The sequence below is a fragment of the Dermacentor albipictus genome, chromosome 7, assembly GCF_038994185.2.
Source record: "Dermacentor albipictus isolate Rhodes 1998 colony chromosome 7, USDA_Dalb.pri_finalv2, whole genome shotgun sequence".
Taxonomy (NCBI): domain Eukaryota; kingdom Metazoa; phylum Arthropoda; class Arachnida; order Ixodida; family Ixodidae; genus Dermacentor; species Dermacentor albipictus.
Window position 1 is genome coordinate 111,796,150 of NC_091827.1, and position 17,543 is coordinate 111,813,692.

Below are 17,543 nucleotides of genomic sequence, written 5' to 3' on the forward strand. Positions count from 1 at the left end.
CTGCGAACTTCATACAGAAGCACAGGATAAATCCGCAGAAGTCCGGACGTGGACATGGATCCATGACCGAGGCTACGCAATGCCCGAGATGTGGCTCGATTCATGTTTCGGAAGTGTGCAGACACAAGAAAGCGACGTGCTACAAGTGCGGCAGGAAGGGACACCTGGCAAGGATGTGCTCTAGTGGTCGCGCTAACCCCTCAGGCACGTACGCTGTGAAAGACCTAGACGGCAGTGACGAAAGCGGAGAAGAAATGCTCTACGCTTTGGTGACTCACAGCTACAGTAGTAACGAGTCCGCACGGCCATTCGAAAGGGATTTCATCTGGGAAGGCCGAAAACTGCGCATGTTGGTGGATACAGGATCCACTATCAGCGTAATTCCAAGGACGGTATTCGAAAACCATCGCGGATGGTGGCCGACACTGGAGAAAACTTCACTGCGGCTGACATGCTTCCTGGGGCCTCTACCGGTCCTTGGCCGAGTGGCCATGAAAGTCGAATGCGATAATACGCAAGTAGACAGCTCGCTGGTGGTAGTGGATTGCGACGGGCCTCTGTTGTGCGGCCGGAACACCATCCAAGCCTTTCGGAGTGCTGGCATACCGCTACTAGAAGAATGCGCGCCGCAGAGCGTAAATGTGGTTCACTGCGACGCAGCGACAGCGAAACTTTTGGCTAAATTTCCAGAAATTTTCGAGGAGAAGTTGGGGTGTTGCAAGGGGCCGCCCGAGAAACTACACAAAAAGGAGGCCGCTGTACCACGCTTTCTCAAGGCTCGACCAGTGCCGTACGCGCTTCGGGAAAAGGTGTCTGCCGAAATTGACCGCCAAGTACAGGAGGGAGTGCTTTCACCAGTGAGAGTTTCCGAGTGGGCTACGCCCGTCGTGCCCGTAGTGAAGCGAAACGGTGATATTAGACTGTGCGGCGACTTCAAGCTAACCGTTAATCAGGCGACACATCTGGAACAGTACCCGTTACCGAAAATTGAGGACATCTTCGCATCTTTGTACGGGGGGGAGTTGTTCACCACTTTGGATTTGCGGCATGCGTATAATCAACTTCCACTGGAAGACGAGGCACGAGAAATGGCCGTGTTGAACACGCACAAAGGGTTGTTTGCATACAACCGCCTCGCGTTCGGAATTGCATCGGCTCCGGCTTTGTTCCAGCGCCGCCTCGAGTCCGTTCTGCAAGGCCTGCCGCGCGTCAAGGTGTACTTGGATGACATCATTATAGCCGAAAAGCAGAACGACAACTCAACTCTCCGGCAAGTCTTCGAGCGGCTGCGCGACAATGGACTCAAGTTGAACCGTGTCAAATGCAGGTTCCGCGAGAAGCAAGTTTCGTTTCTGGGCCACAAGATCGACGCAACTGGCCTGCACCCTCCTGAGAATATGGAAGCCATCACCGACGCACCAAGGCCGGAGACGGTGAGCCAGCTAAAATCCTTTTTGGGATTGCTCACTTATTACGCCAAGTTTTTACCTAACCTTGCAACCACGTTAGCCCCACTCTATAGGCTGCTGGCTAAAGGAGTTCGATGGCAATGGCAAGCCGAACACGAGAAAGCCTTCCAGGCAGCCAAGCGAGCTATGGTGGCAGCGGAACTACTCGTGCACTACGACCCCGAAAAGCCGTTGCGGCTTGAATGCGATGCCTCGCCAGTTGGAGTTGGCGCGGTGCTGTCACACCGAATTGGGAATACAGACTATCCCATATCGTTCCGTTCGAGGGCACTGACACCTGCTGAGCGGAATTACTCGCAATTGGAGAAAGAAGCATTGGCTTTGGTGTTCGGCGTTACTAAGTTTAGAGATTACCTGTTGGCGAAGCATTTTACTCTGGTGACGGATCACAAACCATTGACAGGACTGTTTCACCCGGAGAGGCCGATACCGCAAATGGCAGCAGCGAGAATTCAACGATGGGCATTGCTACTGTCGGCTTACCATTATGACCCCGAGTACCGCCAAGGACAGCTAAATGCTAACGCAGACGCTCTCAGTCTCCTTCCACTGCCGTGCTTAGGTGACCGAGGAGGGCAAGAACCCATGGAATACGTGCTTTATACGCGGAGCCTAAATTCCATGACCCTTTCCGCTCAGCACTTAGCGGAACTGAGCCGATCGGACGATACGCTGCATCAGATCAGGGGGTGGATCACACATGGCTGGCCGCGGCAGTTATCGGTAGCACAGCAACACCTGATGCCGTACTTTTCTCGCCGTAACGAGCTCACGGCCTGTCACGATCTGCTTTACTGGGGCCATCGAGTAGTGCTGCCAGACGCGGCGCGACGATGCATGCTAAAGGAACTGCACGAAAGTCACCCCGGTATCAGTGCCATGAAGCGCACAGCGCGAGCGCTTTTTTGGTATCCTGGACTAGATAGGGACATCGAAGTGTTGGTTAAGAGCTGCCCTCAGTGTATACAATGTTGGCCCATGCCGGCTGCGGAAGTTCCGTCTCCATGGCCGGCGAGCAACAAACCATGGTACAGGTTGCATATGGACTTCGCGGGCCCCATCAGTGGCTTCCAAGTTTTTGTGTTGGTGGATGCCGAGACGAAGTGGATTGAGGCCATACCTTTGAAGACCGCCACAGCGGAAACGACCATTCAAGTACTTCAAGGTATTTTCGCACGTTTTGGCCTGCCCTACTGCTTAGTGTCTGATAACGGACCACAGTTTTCAAGTGCCACTCTGTCCTGTTTCTTGAAGGAAAGCCACGTGAAACACATCAGAACAGCCCCATACCATCCTCAGTCAAATGGTTTGGCGGAACGGGCTGTACGGACAGTAAAGGAAGGGCTTCGGAAGAATCCGGCAGGTACATTGCAGGAGCGACTAATCAAGTTTTTATTTCGTTATAGAACGACACCATTGGAAGGGGGAAAATCGCCCGCCGAACTGCTGTTGGGCTTCCGTCCCCGAACCAGGCTGACAGCTTCACTGACAGACAAAAAGGTGGCAGAAAATGATTGTTCCGGTGAACCTGTTCTAGGAGCAGCAACAACACCAACACGGTATCAACCTGGCAGGCAAGTATGGTCACGCCAGTTTCAGTCTGCTCGGAAGTGGATGCCGGCGACAGTAGTGTCCACGACGGGAGCACGCATGGTTACATTGGAAACACCGGAGGGACCGCAGCGGCGCCACGTAGACCAACTCCGGCCACGGCTCGGCACAGGGTCGTCACCTAGCAAGCCGAGCGAAGTCCACACCGGCGACGAAGCTCAGTGTAGCGCCGAGCGGGCCGCAGCTCATGAAGGTTCGGACGCACGGGTTGTCGGCTCTCAAGCCGAAGACCAACAGCCACCACGTCGTTCGACTCGCCTACGGAAGCCCCCAGACCGTCTCACTTACTCCAGCTTAGGGGGAAGGGATGTAGTGTTATCGAGCACGCGTGATGTAGCGTTATCAAGCCCGCGTGCTGATGTATAGCATGAGCAAGACGGATTACACGTGTCGCACTCTTGCTATCATGTCCAGTCATGTGACCTTTTCTGTTTCGTTATAAAACTAACGACACCAAGCAATAAAGCGTTCCTTGATCTGCCACTACCCGCCGGCTACGTTCCGTTACTTCACATTCACAATGCATGCAATGCGGTTTTCAATTTTCGATACCAAGCGTCAAATGGCCCATTGAGTGAGAAAGTCGGCGTGTGTCGTCTAGACAAGTGAAAAACGACACCTAAACTCCCATTCACTTCGACGCCACAACACCAGCGTGCCTCGACGCAGCACAGCGGGCGAAACGGATACTTGGATAACGTGCTGCTGCAGTAGCCCGCCAGGTGTTGTGTAAGGGGACAGGGCATCACCATGACCACACGTCCATCTCGCTCTCGGAAGCCCGTGTTATCCGTGCGTTCCATGACCACGCAAGCTCTCGCCTTTGGTCTAACTGCGCATTGGTAAGATCAAATCAAAACGTGCCAAGATGGCCAAGCGTCTGAACGCGCTTGCTTGCCCGACTCGAAGGACCGCTCAGTGGCGTTCAAGTAAAAATTAATGCGCTCGCACTCACAACTCATGATGACTGCTTAGGTGCCTTCTGATTCTATTGTGAAGAAGAAACGCGACTATCTGTAAAGGAGAGGTTAAACCAGCAATTTGCTTTCGATTCTGAGCAACCAACTTTGTTTTGTCTAACGCCGAGCTTTGCTTGTACACTGCGACTTTTGCTGAGAACAACTCCTTTTGCATTGACGATGCGTTGGTGAACACCCCGACGAATTTTTGAATGAAATGGCTGAAGAATAGGCACGTTTTTCTGTCTGCTCACAGGCGACATGTTAGGTAAAATTATTCCATCTCTAAAGCGAACAAAAGACAGGACACAAGAGCAGCAAGCAGCGGTATCAGCGTTTCAGCCAGAGCAGCCCAGGCAATCTCGAGCAATCACCTCCCGGGAGAACTGGCGATGTGTCTGCAGCTCCGAGCATTCCTCCTCAGTACAATGACCGCCCCCCTTGAATAAAGTCATCCTGACGACTCATCGTGAATGTAGTATCAGTAGGTCGTAATACGGCTTCCGATGATATAAGTGGACGGTTTCACGACCACCATAGAATTGCCCCGTAGGTGGCGTGAGAGGCTCCGCGATATAGTTCACAGACCATGTCTGCGCTTGAACATGGTAAGGTCCTTGCTATTTCGAACCAAACTTGGATGAGTGGCCAGCAGGAAGAGCATTAACCCAGAGCCACACAAAAGCATCCGGAAGAAAGTACCCATGCGGGGGGTCATCGCCACTTCCAAATCTTTGTTGAATTGGCCGACTGTTCTAAAGGAATGGGCGAACTGACGGCATTCTTCGGCGTAGCGTGCAGCTTCAGAGCTTCGTGTACATTCGGATGAGTCGGGTTGGTAGGGAAGAATGATGTCGAGTGTAGTTGAAGGTTCACGGTCGTAGAAGAGGAAGCACGGGGAAAAGTTTGTCATCACCTGTAGTGCAGTGTTGGCGTACGCAATGAACAGCGAAATAAGATTCCAATCAGTGTGATCAGAGGCGATGCATTTGTAGTGCTTGTCGCCATAGGTGTGGCTAATTCTTTCCGTCTGAACATTAGTTTGAGGATAGTAGGCAGTATCGGTGTGATGAACGATGCCACATTCGACAAGGAGCGAATTTATGCCTTCGGAGATGGACACAGTCCTTCTATAACTCAAAAGTTCGCGAAGTGCCCCATGACGGAAAACAAAGTTATTCAGGACGAAGGATGCTGTATCACGAGCTGTGGCCGCAGGCTGTTTCCGCGCATTGCGTCAAGTGGTAAAAAGCGACGACTTACCATAGCTTTCCAGAAGGCGTGCTGGGAATGGGTACACGCAGGTAAGTGCGAATGCGATCGAAGGGCCTCGCAGCACATCGGATTGGATGGAGTGGACCAGAGACAAGCTGAGCAGCAACCTTGCGGCGTTGGCACTGAGGGCACGATCGAATGTATTTGCATAGGAAGGTGTACATGCCACGCTGATAAAACCTGAAGCGATGCTCAGTGTACGTTTTGAAGACACTTGCATCCACATTGTGGGTCAGAGTGGAAGGCAGAGCATATTTTACCACGAAGCTGTCGAGGTATGACCATCAACCACTGACGGCCGTCAGAGAAGTACTTCCGGCAATAAAGGCGGCCATTCCTTGTTTCGAAGGGAGAAGCTTGACGGCGAAAATCTCGAGATGGTGGTGGAAGAGTAGGCGGGTTTGAAAGGAAGAGGATAACAGCGCTGATCCAGGCATCCTTGCATTGCTCCGAATTTATGTCAGAGACTGCTGGTAACTAAAGTACTTCCTCACCGGCACACAGGCAGGCAGCGCTCTCTCTTTACAAAGGTGAACGGGAAAGCGCGTTGGTATCGGTGTTGCGGCGGCCAGACCTGTAGACAATGTGCATGTTCAAATCTTGCAACCGCAATGTCCAGCGAGCTAATCTGTCGGAGCAGTCCTTCAACGTGGACAGCCAACACGCATAGCTGTTCGTAATTACGTCGAAAGGGTCGTCGCCCAGATAATAGCCGAACAATAATTCACCGTAGCAGAATACTTCATCTCTGCTTTCGTGAGGGTGCTGCTTGCGTATTCAACGACGTACTCATCGAATCCATATTGGCGCTGCGTGAGCACAGCGCCGAGTTCAACATCTCTGACGTCGGTGTGTACTTTGCTAGCAGCTGTAGGGTCGAAATGACGCAGTATCGGCGGCGAGGTTAGTAGACAACACAACGCTTAGGAGGCAGCGTCACAAATGGGCGACTAGCCGTAATTGTTCGAGTCGCTGCATAGAAGCTGATGCAAAGGAGCTATGATGGAGGCGAAATTTCTAATGAAGCGGCGAAAGTAAGAACAGAGGCCAAGGAAGCTTCGAAGTTGTTTTATGGAGGAACGTTTGGGAAAATGAGCAATTGCACAGAGTTAGCCGTCATCACGAAGAATCCCGCCTTTAGATATTACATGGTCAAAGATCGTGAGCTGACTGGCGGCCAAGTGGCATTGCTTCAGGTTTTTTTTTTTATTATTATAGGGTTTTACGTGCCAAAACCACTTTCTGATTATGAGGCACGCCGTAGTGGAGGACTCCGGAAATTTCGACCACCTGGTGTTCTTTAACGTGCACCTAAATCTAAGTACACCGGTGTTTTCGCATTTCGCCCCCATCGAAATGCGGCCACCGTGGCCAGGATTCAATCCCGCGACCTCGTGCTCAGCAGCCTAACACCATAGCCACTGAGCAACCACGGCGGGTGCATTGCTTCAGGCTGAGCTGAAGGCCGGGGCACGTAAGCAGTGTAACACTTAAGCATGGTAAAACCGGTCGAACAAATAACCACATCATCTAAGTATCAAAGGCACGTTTTCCACCTGAGACCACGCAAAGGCTAGTCCATCATACGCTCAAATGTTGCGGGGGCATCGCAAACCCTGAAAGGCGGACAAAAAGTTCATATAGACCACCTGGTGTTAAAAAGGTCGTTTTACGTTTGTGTTCTGGTGCCATAGGGACTTGCCAATTGCCGCTGCGTAAGTCGGTAGAAGAGAACTCTGCGCCTGGGAGGCAGTCAAGGGCATCGTGAATTCTTTGCAGAGGGTAAACATCTTTGCGAGCTAGTTTGTTAAGACGACCGTAATAGACAGAGAATCGAATCGATCCATCCTTCTTAAGAAGAACTGAAGATGCCCAGGAGCCATCCGAAGACTCAATTACACCGCGCTTCGGAATGTGAGCTACTTCGTCGTCAGAAACACAGCGCTCTGTCGTGTATACACGATATCTTCTTTGTCGCAGTGGCGCACTGGTGCCTGTTTTGATGCGATGATGAACAGTTGACGTGCGGCACAAGGTAACATGCTGGCAGTCGAAAGAATAACGGAACTTGTCGAAAAGGTCTAGAATCTGGGCACGTTGGAAAAGAGGCAGCGTGTCACCGACGGAGTAATTTGGAACACCGGGTGAAGCCGGCTCTTGCGCGGGCTTACAGGCCAGTCCGGCGACCTCATGAGTGGTGATGGAACCAGTTGGTATGTTATTGATGGCTGCAGGGTCAACACACTCGATGCCGCCAATGCACTTCCCACGAAAGAAAGCGAGCGGACTGCTGTCACCGGCATCAAGTTCTAGAAGAGCGAAAAGCCACAGGGAACATTTATGACGAACGAAAATGGCAGATGGCGTAAAATGGGCCTTTGCATCATCAACAATGTTGCATGACACTATGGGAAGGGCAGAGGAGTGCGGTAGAATTGCAACCTCTTCGACAACAAATACTTTGTCTTCAGCTTCAGGAGCGTCAAGAAGTATGGCGTCGCACAGCGTTTTAAATTCCACTTCGGCACAAGACCAATCGATGACGGCTTCATTGGCGGAAAGAAAGTGCCAGCCTAAAATAGGATCGTGGGAACAAGAATATAGCCCCAAAAATTCGACGATGTAGAAGCGGCCGTTAACACAGCGCAAGTACTACACATAACCACAAGCGCGATGAGGTCTGCACTAGCAGTGAGAAGTAATGTTGGACAGGGGCGTCGTAATCATTCTGAGCAAACGGCAAAGCTTGGAACTAATTAAAACTGCGGCACCAGCACTGCCAAGGCCGGGTACAGAGATGCCTTCCAAAGTTTTCCTTTTCCAGTGTAGAGGGATGACGACGCATCGGCAAAAGCAAGCGGTGTCGAGGCAATGGCAAACAATGGTCAACAAAAGGGTGATGGTCGGATTATGAATACATATGGTAGGGGTTACGAAATACAAAGGACGATGGACAAGGTGAAGCATATGGATCAGGGTGAAAGCAACATCGGTAAGGTGGTGCGCGCGGCAACGGTAAAATAGTGTGACGTGGCCAGGTAGACCACACGCAAAGCATAATGATCGGTTTTTGGCGGTCCGTCATCGCCCACTGCTGCGTGGGTACCTCGACCTAACGAAGTGCGGAGCTGGATGCAGTGGCACGGCTCATAGAACTGGCGTAATGTTCTCAGGTGGTGGCTTTGCGGTAGCCTCGGCAAAGCAAAGAGGTGCATTCACCTTGGTATAGGCAACGGGAGTGTGCACCGGCAAAGTCTCGTGCGCAGAAGGCAGAGCTGCGCAAACTTGCAGCTGTATGACCTAGTGAAAGTTAGCAGGAAAAGGCGAGGGTGGTTACCCGACAGAGGACAGCGGCGAAAGGTGGCGAGCGAGCTCAGCCTGGATGCAGTCTCTTACCTCGCAAAGCAGTGAGTCAGTGACAAGAGCGGTGGCCATGCTCAAGACGGTTTCATCGGACACAAGTGAGCGCCGCTTCCGAAGACGCCGTCGGCGGAGGTCGTCGAAACTATCGCAGAAGTCAATGAATTGAGGAACAATGCCTTGTTTTTTTTTACTGCAGCATATGAAAATCATCGTCAGAAATGACCGTCATGATGTGACGCACCTTGTCCGCTTCCGCCATCATTGGGTTGACACGCCGGCAGAGATTGACGACGTCCTCTATGCAGCTGGTGAACGTTTCACCAGTTTGCTGAGATCGGCTGCGTAGGCGTTGTTCAGCGCGAAGCTTGCGCGCTCCAAGGTGGCCGAAAATTTCTGTGATGCTGGTTTTGAAGCTAGACCGCGTCAGTAAATGAGCTTCGTGGTTTTCAAACCACAGCGTGGCGACAACCGGTAAATAAAAGAACGCATTGTTGAGCTTCAGGCGATCATCCAGTTTGTTCATGTGATTCCCGCCTATCTTCAACGTCTTTCTCATCGGCGCCGCTAAAGATGTCAGTATGTCACTGACGCTGGACACCAGCACATACGATGCTGGCGAAACTGGTGGGGATTGAAATCAGAATAGGTTTTTATTGAGATGATTAGAAAGATTACAAGCTGTTAATATACAGAAGGAGGTCCCGAAGTCAAAGACCGCAATGGGATCTCCTCTACAAAGTAAACATAATACAACAAAAATACTGCTGTTTCAGCAAATCATTAACATTGAAGAATTACAGGTTTTAGTATGAATAGCATGATTGAAGAATTACGCATGCATAAATGTCATGAAAAAAAGCACTGTAACATAATCTCGTTGGCAACTAATAAAGTAATAGCGTAGGAGACGTGACGAACACAGTATAACTTGCGTACTCGAATCTATATGTAAGGCAGAAACAGAAACCTAATGGTATGACAATGAAAATGAAATGAAGGCACCCTGAAAGAATGGCAGTGAGTATGAACTAGGTATCAGTATTGGACAGAATGTAACATTTTAGTTGTTCCTTGAATTCGTGGATTTTAAGTGTTTCTATATATAATGGTAGTGTGTCCCAGAATGCGATCGATAAAAAATGGTCACTCGGCTTGCCGTAATTAGTATGTATTTTGGGTAAAATGAAGTTCCTAGTTTTGCAATCCTGGTAATATTAGTATTTATTAGAGAAGGTTGCGGTATTAAGCTATCGCATCGTGTGCAATTGATTTGACGAAACAAGAAAGTACCTACGTTACATTTAACGATTTGTGTGACTGAAAGAATGTGATTCGTTCGTAACAAATATGAGGCGTTGTGGTTATATGGGCTAAATGTAATTATCCTAATAACCTGATTCTGTAGCATTCGCAATGAGTTTATATGGGTTACGTAAGTGTTTCCCCAGCAAGCAACGTAGTAGGTAATGTGGAAATGAATGAATGAATGAATAAATATATAATGATAGTATTATTTGATGGTTAAATATGTTTCGTGCTGTTAGAAGTACCCTAATCACGTAAGTAATCTTCTCTTTTACTTTGGTTGAGTGTTCAATAAATTTAACATTTTTGTCTACTTTTATACCAAGATAATTACATAAAAACTTGCAGGGATAAGACTTGCGCCAAGAAAAATAGGAGGAATGGAGTGAAGTGTTCGTTGGTGGGAAGTGAATGCGACAAATTTTGTTTTCTTTAGCTGGTTGGTATGGCACCACTCCAGCAGGCTGTATAAAACGCCATTAAGGTTAGATATTAAGGTTGTAAGACTATTATCAAATCAAATCAGTTTATTTTCATCTCAAGGATGATCGGAGTTAATGATGGTAGTATCATCTGCATAACGTATACATTTCGAAGAAGAGAGGCAGTTAGGCAGATCATTGAGATATAATAAATACTGAAATATAATGGCTGGCGTCGTCAGGCATGACAGATGGCAGAGTGCTGCTTCGTAATTCCAGGGCGGTCGCAAACCGCAGCAACCTCCAACAAAATGTAAGGCAAGCAAGTGAGAGGACACGAGAACAGCAAGCAGCGTTGGCAGTGTTTCAGCCAGAGCAGCACTGGCAAACTCCACTACGTGCCTCCCGGATAATTGGCGCTGTGCCTGCAGCGCCCAGCTTTCCTCTTCACCACATATCCTGTATCCCATCATATGTCCTATATATTCCATCCTATGTTAAATTATCATTTTGGACAAAATCAATGATGTATGGCAGATGACATTTGAATGTTCAAGCGAAAATCTTACGGTGTCTTTAGGTACAACTGTAGCTGCTTAAGAATGGGTGCAGGGATTTCTGAAAGTAATGTGAATGATAGCTATTAAGGCCTATGTTGCGAGTTATATCGACATTCACATACACAAACTTGAGAAAGCCACATGCTGAAATTAATACTCACTTTAATCAACTCAGCACATAAAATTATTACTTGTATTTGCTTACCTTCATGTTCACTGTTTTTGTTGACTGTCGCTGCGGCAGTAGCTTCTGTTTGCTTCTATTGCATTATTCTTTTAATATGCACGCAACAGGCGGCAAAAAAGACGTTGTGCTATTTCTATGAGAACCATTTTGAGGGTGGCCATGCGGGGAAGAAGGCAAGCTCGAAGAGAGACTAAAGTTTTAATTGAGACAAAATACAGAAGCCACCATGCTCTTCAAATTTGGTACATAGTGAAGAAACACAAGTGGTGTAGATCAGCCAGGCGTGCCCTCTACGATGGCTCCTTTGTATACAATGGTAACTTATAACTTCTCTGTTCCAATATCAAAGTCTGCAATGAGAACTCCCATTCCAAGGAGAGTGCCTCATAATATAACAATATCTCATTTCAAACCTAACTGTAGTCTATCTTGAACCAATAAACAAGTAAAAGAATCTGTGACATTAGCCGGAAATTCATTCACAATTAGAGCGCATTAGGCAACTGTAACTATTGCAGGCCGTAAAACTAGCCACTGAACAACTGCCAAACTGAACAAGCTCAGCAATCGCGCTAGCCAGCGCTAGTATGTGAGTAACATTTCAAGCAGCCTAGGTATATTGCCATGTGCAACCAGATTTTATTACATTATGATTACAAATGAGTGAAAAATATTAAAATACGTGTGCATGAACACAACGCACACATTTTATAAGTGTGCGCAGGTTGAATGAAACACTATATGCTCCTTAGACACCGCCACGTTTAGCACTCTGAAGAAATTAATTAAGCCTGTTTTATAGCAATACTGTCTTAAACAAACGGGGGCCATTGGTGCAATCGCAAAGCTTCCAATACATTAGCACATACAAGAACAAATTCAAACTTACCCCCACTGATGTATTGAGGCTCTGTCGGATCAGTTTTCGTATTGAAGGTGTGACAACGTTTCCACCGCACATGACTGGAAAAGAAATTGCGCGTGTTAACCCAGTGATGATTCGTCGTCGCAGTTGTGCGATAACCTTACAATTCATATAAAACACAAAAGCGAGGCAGATGATTGAGGTCATTTTGGAAAGGATAGAGCCGATTAGCTCAAACACAAATCACCAGAAGAAACATTGAGTATGCAGCCACACGCGTAAAATTGCCGCGCGACTTGCCCTTCAATACACGTTGCGTGTATTCGAGGGCTGCTCTTACGCTCTGAAAACACTTTTATGTAGCACGTATTCAGCAACAGAAGGCTGTATCGGGAGTTTTTCATGTTGCTCTATAACTCTTTTCATTGACACCTTTCATCTAAATATAACAGTTGAGAAGTTAATTGAATAATTAGGACAAAATATCTATTTATGTAGAATACAAAAAGATATCTTAGTATCTCCGAACGATGGCGGGGTATTGGGGTCCATAGCCAAACACAGTCGCCGGGCTCGCTATCCACGTAGGTGCGTCAAAAATTGTAGTGTCGATTATCGGTCCTCTTCTGGATCTTGATGCGCAAGCAGGCGAGCTGTTGGGCTTCTTCGGCGCGCTGGCGATACGCGGTGACGTCGAGGTTGTCTCCGTTGTTGACGTTCGGGAGCATGGTGTCCAGCGTCATTACTGGGATTCCTTCGTAAGCCAGCATGAATGGCGTCGTCTGTGTTGTTACGTGTACCGCCGATACGTAGGTAGAGGTTATGTGCGGAAGTTCCGTAACATATGTCTTGAACTGAGCTCAGACCTGTGTGGCCAAAATGCCGGCGAGGGTCTTAATTAGGCGTTTCGTAAGATCGTTTGTCTGCCGCCATTCGTAAGGCCGGCGGCAGCAGAGTGTTTCCGCACAGACTTGTAACTTACCGTGATGTCAAGTAATTGCAGTCTCAGGCTTCCTGGGCGCACTGATGGGTCCCTTAGAATGGTAAGCCAACACAATACGTGGCGGTCGCTTACGATTTTGAAGGGCCTCCATTATAGGTAAAGCCACAGTTTTGCACTGGCCCCAGTAATTCGCAACACTTCTTTTTGTATTAGAATAATTCCCTTTCGATAGCGACCCCCTGGTGCAAGCTATGACCCTTAAATGTCCGTAGTTCCTTTGAACTTGCACGGCGCCGAGATCTACGCTGAGTGCGTCGGAGTGGATTTCGGTATCTGAGTATTTCTCAAAGTGTGCAAGGAGCTGTGGTGACTGCAAGCGTCGTTTGAGTTCTTGAAACTTCAGGTCTGGCTTCGTGGGATTAGTCAGTGGCTTGGTGATGCGTTAGAAATCGTTGACAAAGCGCCTGAAAAAGCGCGGAGGCCCCGAAATCTGTGTACTGCGTTTATGTCACTGGGTTGCGGGAAGCACGCAATGAAAGAGGTCTTCTGCAAATCAGGAAGGATTCCAGACTTGCTAATGACGACACCTAGGGACAGGTGCCCCTCGTACGCGAAGCGGCTATTTTGCGGCTCCAGGGTGTGTACGGATGTCTTCACCACTTCCAATACAGCTGCAAGTCGCCTGAGGTGGTCATCAAAATTTGCGGAAAAGACAATGAAGTAATCCAAGTAGACGGGAGGGGTCTGCCATTCTTACGGCTGCCAGCATCATGTTCATCAGGCGTTTGAACGAGCAGGTGCCTAGCAAAGGCGGTGGAGGTGGAGTTACCGGTATTCTGGTGAACAGCAACTGAACTCTATCGGTTCCTGTTTTTTGCTTTTTGGCGTGTGGGCTAACAGACTAGTGGCGCGTTTGGTGAATGGTGTTTGGCGTTTGGTTTGGTGGCGTTTGGCGGCTACAGGCAGTGGCCTGGCGACGACGAACAGTAGGGTTGTCGATGTCTTCACGGAGTCGTTGAGAAGTAGTTGGTGATTTCATGCGGTTATTCACCTTGCCGCGGATGATGTGCCTTGACGGCGAAGCCAAGTAGTCCCATGTGAGGGCATTGGCATCGGTGGAGGATGCGGCCCGCTACTCGCCAGTTATGGTAAAGTGGGCGATAGTAAGAAGCACGCCAGATGTCCGTCTTCATCGAAACGAAGAATGTGCCAGCGGGCAGGAGAACTACTGGTGTCATTGTAACAGATTGCTTCCGGCTGATGTTCGCGAACTATTTCTTTGTGAACAATGTCGGCAATTCATGCCACTTCTGGCTGCAATACTTCGCGTACGAAGGCCCTCCCGCAACCCGTCGGAGAAGAGTGCTTGGGCTCCTGCACGGTCTCGCATTGAGCGGCAGTTGTATTGTGTGGCGTCGTTGACTTCTCAGCCGACGACGCCTTTGCCAGATATCCTGCTATGGCTTTTGGTGGGTTGCGTATCAGTCTGGCGCAGTACTCTTGCTCTACACCGCCGCATAACGTAAGGAAGGTTCTTCTCCTCAGACATGTCGTGGTAGGTGTTTCGAAATAGCTGAGTCTTCTCCTCGGTGAAAATAGCGACCTTCTCGTATGGTAGCTGGATACGAGCTTCTAGCAAAGCTTCGGCTCGCTCTTTGTTCACAATGCTTCTGAGGGTCTCAAGGAAGCCGAGGCGAAACAGATCGTACGTTCTTAGCGTGGATACTTGATTTTCGAACCACGTCATGAGGGTTTCTTCTAACTAGAAACACAAGCCACAGCTTGTCCTTGCAGTTCTACTCAATTACCCTTGCCGCGCTGTCGTATGCATCCAGCCAGCTTTCCGACTCCTCAATAAACGATTCGATGAAGGTTGGTGGCTATCTAGGTTGTGTCATCGTGGCTGCCATCTTAGTTTTGATCTATCTGGTCCGGTCTGGTAGCTTACTGGACCAATTGTGTAGCCTGCTGATAGTTCGACGTCATGATGTTCGATGTGGTCATTATCAATATCTGTATCGACATCGTAGATAACACCGGCGGTGGTGCTGCCTCCATGTACGATGAATGAGCGGACAAGTATATTTCCTAGCTCAGTTACAGCTTTCAAGGTGCCGAGGCTGGTTCGTGTATTCACATCAACAGTAAGTATGTTTCTTCTGGGATTAATTCGGACCTCTCTGATTTGCCCTAGAGCCAGCCTCTCGAAATAGGCAGTGAGAGTTTGCCTATTGAGGGAATTGTGGTTGCCTGTAGCAGCGACGGGGATGTAGGCGATTGTGTACGCTTGCTGTGTGGGTGGCTTATTGTAGTTAAGCTCACTCACGCTTGATGTCCTACGAAGTTTTCACTTCAACCAACGATTTGTGACCTCGGTATATCCGCCGTCAGAATCCATGTCGTCGACGTCTGAGCAGCTCGCAGACCTTGGCAGAGTCGCGTTGAGGTGGTCGAGCACAGCAGACCGACTTGCAGCTTGGAGGCCAGCCCCCAACTTTGGCGGCAGAGGAGGCGGAACGTCCGTCATTGCTTTTGATATCGTACCCGCCACGGGGGCGTCGGTACGCACAAATTTAACCGAAAAAACCAGAGCGAAGCAGGACTAGCAGCTGATCAAGAACTCGTCTTCTTCGTCTTTTTTTCAAGCCATTGTATCAAATTATCAAGGGAAGGTGCAAGACGCTCTCACTATTTTTACCAAGGACCCCATGGTGGCGGAACAAGCGGCAATTGCTCTAGCCATCAGGAGTAATAATTGGGCCTGCATTTACAGTGATTCGAAATCCTCTGTAAAGTGTTTTGATAAAGGCTACGTAGCTGGAGTTGCAGCTAAACGTTTTGATAACATTAGGATTATGACAACTGAAATCCGATGGTTTCCTGCTCATATGGGGAAAGTGGACGAGACTCGTGTAAACCTCAATGAGGTTGCTCATCACTTGGCACGATGACTTGCTAACCGTGAAAGTCACAACCGAGCCGTTCACCATCAAGCCAGGGAATCTAGAGATCATTTAATAACATACAATGACGTTACCAAACATTACTATTTAGGACGCAGACAATTCCCATTGCCTCATTAAAAACTGAACAGGGCTCAGGCAGTCACACTGCGCTTATTGCAAACGGGTACATATCCCACACCGCACACCATTAATAAAATATATCCAGAGAGGCAGGTTAAGATGAACTGCAATGATTGTAATGGCATCATTGGAATCAGACATATGCTGGCGGGGTGTCCCGGACTCTCCCCAACCTCGTTGAAGAATGGACACAGTGGGAGAAAAGGATTCAAAGCCCATTGTTTCAGGACCAACTAAGGGCAGTCCAGAGGGCCCATGATGTCGCTGAAACGCTTGGCCTGACAGTGCCAACGTGGGAGCGACCCGCATTGGCTTGAGAAGTCGAGCCTCCGGACCTCATTGCAATAAAAGTTTTCACAAACACACACCTAAGGAACTCGAAGGGATCGCTCAAGCTCATCTTTGACGATATCAGCGATTGAGGCGACTTGAGGCTGCGACCTAGGGTACAACTTTTGCAGCTGTTCCCGTACGACCACTCTGATAGTATCGCGCAGATCGTTGGTGGCCAGCAATTGAATTCCTGTGTAGTTGGTAGAGTTCTTGCGGCGGTTGAATTTCCGGTTCCGCATTGCGAGTGTCTTCTCGATGCAGGTGGCCTCGCGAAGAAACTCTTCTACAGTCTTCGGCGGGCTTCGTATCATTGCTCCGAAAAGTTCTTCGTTCACACCACGCATGAGAAGGTGGACTTTCTTCTCCTCGAGCATATCCGGGTCGGCGTGGCGGAAGAGACGGTTCATTTCTTTCGTGAATATGGCAACGTTCTCGTTATGTAGCTGCACTCGGGCGTCCAGCATGGCTTCGGCGCTTTCCTTGCGCATGACGCTTGTAAAGGTGCGCACTAAGCCGGTACGGAACAGGTCCCATGTTGTCAATGTCGACTCCCTGTTCTCAAACCACGTTCTGGCGGCGTCTTCTAGGGCGAAGTATATATGCCGCAAGTTGTCGTCGGAGTCCCAGTTGTTGAAAGTCGCGATTCGCTCGTACGTCTCCAGCCAGGATTCCGGGTTTTCAGTTGCTGCTCCATGGAATGTTGGTGGGTCCCGAGGTTGCTGCAGGATAAAGGGGGACACTGGGGCAGCCATTTGGGTTGTCTTGACCACTATCTTCTCTGTCGTTTCAGGCAGAAGTCCGTGCTCTGGGGGCAGTCTTTGCAGTCTGCGGCTAGCACGCTGGCCTTGGGCGATGTCGGTTTTGTCGTCGGGCTTCGGGCTTGGATCGCGGCTTTGCGGGGTCTTTCGGTACATGAACGCACAAGCACCTCCACCAGATGTCACGTGGTAGTGACTGGGAAGAAAGCAGGCAAACTGAGAGAGACGAAACAAGCTCTTTATTGGGCGAACTTGTGCCCTCAAGAACAGGCTACACTCAAAGCACAACAAGAGCGGCTAACATAGCCGGCAATCGTCGAAAATCTGACCAGCGAGTCCGGCGCGTCGGCTTTTATACAGCAGTCGTCGAATGCTCCAGACTAATCGTTGGCACCCACGTGCCTTCC

At 49.2% G+C, this 17,543-nt stretch overlaps 1 protein-coding gene across 3 annotated transcripts in view; it reads right to left on the minus strand.

Moving 5' to 3' along the window:
- LOC135896884 (medium-chain acyl-CoA ligase ACSF2, mitochondrial-like) overlaps positions 1 to 17,543 on the minus strand; it is a 539,079-nt gene that overhangs the window by 413,708 nt on the left and 107,828 nt on the right. The window contains exon 9 of one of the 3 annotated variants that reach the window (XM_070522597.1): positions 12,041 to 12,114. The exons of the other annotated variants lie outside the window; for them this stretch is intronic. Within the exon in view, the coding sequence (XP_070378698.1) occupies positions 12,041 to 12,114 (74 nt within the window). The remainder of the gene's footprint in view (positions 1 to 12,040; positions 12,115 to 17,543) is intronic. 3 annotated transcript variants of the gene reach the window in all.